Source organism: Octodon degus, unplaced genomic scaffold (genome assembly GCF_000260255.1).
Source record: "Octodon degus isolate 3935 unplaced genomic scaffold, OctDeg1.0 scaffold00019, whole genome shotgun sequence".
Classification (NCBI taxonomy): domain Eukaryota; kingdom Metazoa; phylum Chordata; class Mammalia; order Rodentia; family Octodontidae; genus Octodon; species Octodon degus.
The window spans coordinates 4,574,323-4,580,553 of NW_004524595.1; the positions used below are offsets into that span (position 1 = coordinate 4,574,323).

The 6,231-nt window shown below is 40.8% G+C and overlaps 1 protein-coding gene across 3 annotated transcripts in view; it reads right to left on the reverse strand.

Moving 5' to 3' along the window:
* Positions 1-4,260: 4,260 nt before the first annotated feature.
* The window catches only part of Znf512 (zinc finger protein 512), a 32,732-nt gene continuing 30,761 nt past the window's right edge, over positions 4,261-6,231 (reverse strand). For all 3 annotated transcript variants that reach the window (XM_004627396.2, XM_023710935.1, XM_023710936.1), the window contains exon 14: positions 4,261-5,511. In XM_004627396.2, coding sequence (XP_004627453.1) covers positions 5,203-5,511 — 309 coding nt within the window. In that variant the 3' untranslated portion in view covers positions 4,261-5,202. The remainder of the gene's footprint in view (positions 5,512-6,231) is intronic.

Genomic DNA, 6,231 nt, shown 5'->3' on the forward strand with positions numbered 1-6,231 from the left:
GGTGCTGGGGGATTGAACCGCGGTCCCTGTGCTTTGCTAAGCTTGTTCTAAGTAGGTGCTTTAGACCACTGAGCCATCTCTCCAGCCCCTCACTCTGTTTCTTGAGACAGGTCTGGCTATGTAGATTAGGCAGGCCTTGTCCTGTGTAGCCCACTCTAGCCTCAAACTTGAAGCCATTCTCTTGCCTGAGCTTCATAAAGTGTTGGAATTACAGGTATTGGCCACCCACTCCACCCTGCCAGGGGTCACTTACATGTACTTATTTAGTGGAGTTGTGTATTTTGCACATATGACAGGCTGAGACTAAACCATGATTTATTGGAATATAAAACCCAGTATAAGAATGTTACCATAAATAACTCACAAGGAAAATAGAATCAACTTTGTTTTCCAGACATGATTAGGAATGAAAAACTTAAAAACCTTAAAAAGTTTACTCAATTTTCAGTCTGATTACCAGGTAAGGTAATTTATTTAAAATTAGATTAAAATAATTTTTTCATGTACCTTTTCTTCTAGCTTTAACATTTTTGGTTAAATACGTTAATTTAGGAGGCAGGAATTAGCTCCAGCAGCATAAGCACCTGCCTGGCAAGCACAAGGTCCCAAGTTTGATCCCCAGTACCAAAAAAAAGTTAGTTCATGGAAAAAAAAAAAAAGGTTTTCTGGTTATTAAAAGTTAAAAAATTGCCAGGCCCGCCCCCAGGGCACACTGAGATGGCAATTGAGACTGGGTGTGGTGGCACATGCCTGTAATCCCAGCACTCAGGAGGCTGCAAACAGGAGGATCATTGTGAGTCTGATCTATGTAGTGAGGCCCTGTAGACTCTGTACCAAATACCAAAAGAAAAAAAAAAAAAAGTTAAAAACTTACATATGGTTATAATTTATTTCATTATTATTCCAATATAGTACATTTTCTCTTTTACCACTCTTGCATATCTTACGGTAGTTATCCAACTTACGACCTTATGCTATCTCCCGAGCCCCAAGAAAATGAATACAGAAATTATGGCTCCAGACAGCATGCAGATCCCTTCACCTGATTACCCAAAACAAAGGCAGAACTCGGGAAGCTTGGTCTTTTGGTTAAGACTAACCTCATGTTCTAGTCCCTGCAGGTATAAACTTTTAGGAAGGCAGGAGATGGAAAAGTGAGGACTTAGGACTTTACCACCCAGCCCAGACTGCTGTTCCTAATATCTAATTCAGGAGAAATGCATCTGGTCACAGCAGCTTTTTATTTCATCACAGAGCTTGCCTGTGGCTGTTTCTCTAATAGAGGAAAGAGTGAACGATACCTAGTACGGTGCTCCAAAATTCATATCCCCACAGGTACAGTGAGCTGACCAACTAAAATCTCAATCTACATTTTGTCCGCTTTGCCAGGAAGGAATTACAAAGGGAGATGATGTTACAGAAGTTGAGTGAGGTAACAATTAGTAAGACTTGAGTGATAAAATGATAAAGGAAGCCTACAGCGTAAACAACTAGGCAAGAAAACATTCCAGGTAGTGGAAAGAGGCAAGCGAGTCAATCAAAATACATATGCAACACAGGCCTGAAAATAGGAAAAAGTAATGAAAAGAAAGTAGAAGTGGCCAAAACGTAGGTGGGGAACAATCAGAGAATATAGACAGAAGAGAGGAAGATGAAACTGAGAAAGGAGGGGCAGAGACAAGGAAAAAACATCTGAGCAGTAGTACCATTTGCTCAAAGGGGAAAGTGACTACAGAATGAGGGGGGAAAAATCAAAGATTAAACTGAAACAGAAGTAAGATTTTTAGAGTTCTTTTAAGGAGGTAGATAAAACATGCTTTCAGAAATGAATTGTTATTAAAAAGTATTTCAGATATATAAAAACCAGAGAGCTACAACCCATCATCCATTTTCAAGAATGCCTATGGAAAAAACAAAAAAATAAAAAACTGGGGGCCAGGGAGATGGCTCAGTAGAATAAGTGCTTCCCTGGCAAGTGCAAGGGCCTGAGTTCAATCCCTGATTCCGCCCAAAAAAAAAAAAAAAGAATGCCTATGATTTCCTCTACTTTGGAACCTGTGGCAGAAGGATGGAAGTTAAAGCTTAGTGAGAGTCTCAAATCTTTTATTATTTATTACTTTCTTTTTTGAGACAGGTCTATGTTCATGCTGCCATCTACCTGTCTCAGCCTCCCAAGTGCCAGAATTACAGGTGTGCACCACTACGCCTAGCTCAAAATAATTTTAGAAGAGATGGGATATGTAGACACCTGGCGTAAGTGAGGTTGTAGGTTGAATCACCAGTACCTTAAAAAAAAAAAAAAAAATTTAAAACATTATAAACTCAGTTGAAGGCCCTCCGAATCCCAGAAGCTCTCTTAAACTTGAGGCTCACCACTTTTGTGCATTTTTAATTTTTTTTTTTAATCTTTCATTTTGTACAGGATCTTGCTACGCAGCTAAAATTCCTAGTGATCCCCATTTTGTTGCTTCCCCAGTGCTGTGATTACAGGCATATGCCACTCTTCCCAGTTTCCGTGGCCACCATGGTACACCAGGATTCTAGAGGTGGCACAGCATGCAGGTACTGGGCATCGAACCTGGGTCCTTGCATTTGCCAGACAGGCGCTTAGACCAATGACCTATCTCCTCAGCCCCAACTTCTGTGCATTTTCACAGGGCAATTTCTATATACTTCTGAACACAGCAATGACAAAACTATTAATTTGTGGAACTTGAATATTCTTCTGGGACTACATGACAAATTTATCCATTCTTCTAAACAGACAAGACTGGGTGTTTAACAAAAAGACCCAAATATGTACAACATCTCAAATGAGAGACATTCCTTTTTTACTCATGTAACAATCTCAAGAGATGTTGCTGGCTGACAAGTGGTTTTCCTTAGGGAGTACACCACTTGCCGTTTCATGCTCTCCCAGGTCCTAGACATTATCTGTGTCTAGAAGGGAAAAGGGAAAAGCAAGCAGAATTACACTCTCTCTCTTCAAAGTGTTAGCAAGGCGGCAAGCATTACTCCTCATCCCATTTCAGGGCGGAAAAAGGAACAAGTGGGAAATGTACTCTAGCCTAAAAGCCTAGAACTTCAGAAGATGAGAGAACGTTGAGGACAGGTAATGGTCTCTGATACACATTCCTAGTACCTCTCTAATGAATACTGTATTGCAGTAATTATTTTTGTTCTTTCACCTTGGTACAACTAGAAAGAGTTCCTGTGCACATATCTAGAACAGTCTTAGGGTGTATCTTCAACTTCACTAAATATGGCCAAATTATTTTCAAATTAGGTATATCAATTTATAATCCAAACCATGCATGAAAATTTGCATAACTCAACCACTCAAGATCACCAAATCAGTTATGTTATTCCAAATGAGTAGCATAATTAGGGTGAGCCCCACTACTGCCTGGCCATGGGAAGGGAAAAGAATGGCTGGAAGGGCCCTGGATGAGACATACAGGTTTCCTGTACCAATTCATGTTAGCCACAAATTATTCATTTCAACCAGAGTTTAGGGGGACAAAGAACCTCTGAGATGGCTGCATTTGGGGCTTGTTTCAAACTCATCTTCATCTCCAGCCACTGTCATACAGGGAGTCAGCTGGCGGATCAGAATCAAAGAACTGGAAACAACGGTCTAAGTGAGAGTCATTTATTTCGTCACTGCCAAACATACCCCAAACTCCTACTCACCAGAAAGTTACATATTTTCTCCATTTCTCCTCCCTGACAACCTTCATCTGCTGAAATGTCTTTAAGGGCACAACTGCCAATGAAGATGCAGCGTGTGTACACTTTCCTTCACTTCCTACCTGTTCCGGCAGTCTCTAATACAGGTTTGAATGTGGTCTTCACAAAAGCCCACACGTTAAAGCTATTCAGAGGAGCAGAGATAATATAGGGGCAAAAAGTGGCCCTGGCCTTTCAGATTTGGGGGGGGGAGTGTTTGCCTATAGCAAGGTTAATTTTTAAGTGCTATATGCCACACAATCGGTAAGAACATTTAAGACCAATATTTACGCAAAAAAAAGAACTTAGAAACATGACAAGGCTGCTTTAAACACTGCTCCAGAAAACACTGCCCTCCAGGAAGGAGCCCAGGAAGCATCCCAGGAGGCAGGCGGCAGAGGAAGGTGCCTTCTTTCCAGCTCCAGACACTCCCAGCTGGTACCAAAATCTCAGACTATAGAGGACAGAACTCACAGAACTCCATATATAAAAGAGGACAGAGGACAATATTCTCAGAAAATTCAGAGACAGAGGTAAGGTACAGGACTGGTAAGGACTTGGCAAGGTGAGGTAAAGTCCAGGGAGAAGGAAGGTGCGCCTTGGATTCCCATCTTACTGGCACTGCCAAGTATACCAAGGCGCTGTGTCCAAACACCAGGGGCACAGGACATTCACAACCTTTAAAACCAAGGGAGCAAAAGCAGACTTTAGGAGGGCACTGGCCACAGCAACACATGAGGCTTTGGGTCCCAGGAAAGATGGGCTGTTTTTTTATTACTGCTTCTATTCTTTTCTTCCTAGTCATTTTAATACTTGAGACACTACTCCTCAGACTGCTTTTCATGCCCATGGATTTAGTTAATCACTGCTACTTGGTACAGACAAAGCACCTCCCAAGTTAACCAATGTAAGGAGGTTCTAGCTTTTCCATGCTAAGTCTTTTTTTCTTTTTCAATCATATTGAGGACAAGCAGCTTCTACAAAGTTTTGCTTCCCAAGGATTTGGGGTAACCCTATTAAGTAATCAACAACAGTTCTAGCTTCAAGGCTGCTTGTATTACAAATACAAAATGATAAACCAATAATTTTTTTTAAAAAGTAGTTTGAAGTTATTTTATAAGTTACACAATGGAGTGGCTACTAAATCAATGGAGTTTCCAAGAACATTTGAACCTCAGGATGGAAAGGACAAGTAAACACCATTCTTAGTCTTGTACAGGCCAAGAGGGGCCTACAGTGGGCCTTAAGAGGGATCTCTTTGGGCAAGAGAAGAAAAAAACAGGAGGACTCCCATGGAAAATAGTAGAAAATCCTGCTACAAGGGGTCTGGGGAAGGAATGAGAGTGAATAAATAGGGAAGACAATGAAATTTACACAGGAGGAAGGAGCTGAGAAAGTCACAGCCCGGTGCCTCAGGCCTCCCAGCACAGGTCCCCTGACAACAGCACTCCCAGGAGTGCTTTCATGGACTGCCTATTTCCTTCCTCGTTTATGATTCGTCTTTGGGGGCTTTGTTTTCTGGAACTGAGCTGCAACAGGTTCCTGCTCTGATTCCTTACAGGAGGTCCACATGACCAGTTCCTCATTATTCCTCCTCTGATCCTTCCCTACTCTAACGCTCAGTTGGGTCTCAGGAAGCTCAATGCCAGGCTGCTGCAGCCTTCTTAGTGACCTTCTGCTCCTGTGCTCCTGTCTGCGCGTTTCTTCCTCTTGCTGTTTCTGCTTTATCTTCATCAGCTTTTCAAAGCTTTTTGTTGTTGTTGGGTTTACAACAAACCAATCCTAGAGGGGCAAGATAGAAAAACACCATCCAGTCAGAAATACACTGAAGCCTATAAAGGGTGTAAGAGGTTGGCTCTGCTTCTAGACACATAAGCATAGGTCAAATGTAAGCATAGGTCAAATGTTAACCTCTTTGAAAAAGAAGGAGTAGGAAAAAAAATCCAATTACAATCTATTGTTGCAGAAAGAGAAAATGAAAGGAACAGGAAAGAAGATAGCAAATGAAAATGAAAGAAAAAGGAAAGGAAAGCAAAAAACAAAGGAAAGAGAAAAGAGCAAACAAATGAACAAACTTAAATCTAATCAAGTGCTATCAACAATGTTCCAGATGTGACTATTAATCTGCAGGAAACAGGATAGAGGAACACTAGCAATCAGCAACATTCAGGATGTGGGTGAATGCATGTGATGAATTAGCTTTAAAAAAACAATAATGAAAAAAACAAAAGAAAGGAAAGCTTAGACCTGCTGGCCACAATAAGCTAGCTACCTGCCACATGTGGTCAGTCTAGACTCAGATATACTTCCTGAAAAAACACACCAACATTTAAAGACTTGGTATAAAAAATATTAAAAACTCATTAATAATTTATTAATTAACACAATGATACTGTTTTAGATTTGTTAGGCTATATAAATCTGTCTCACAGTGCCTGCCAGGCAAGCACAAGGTCCTGTGTTCAATTTCCAGTAAGAAAAATAAATTTGTTTATACCTTTT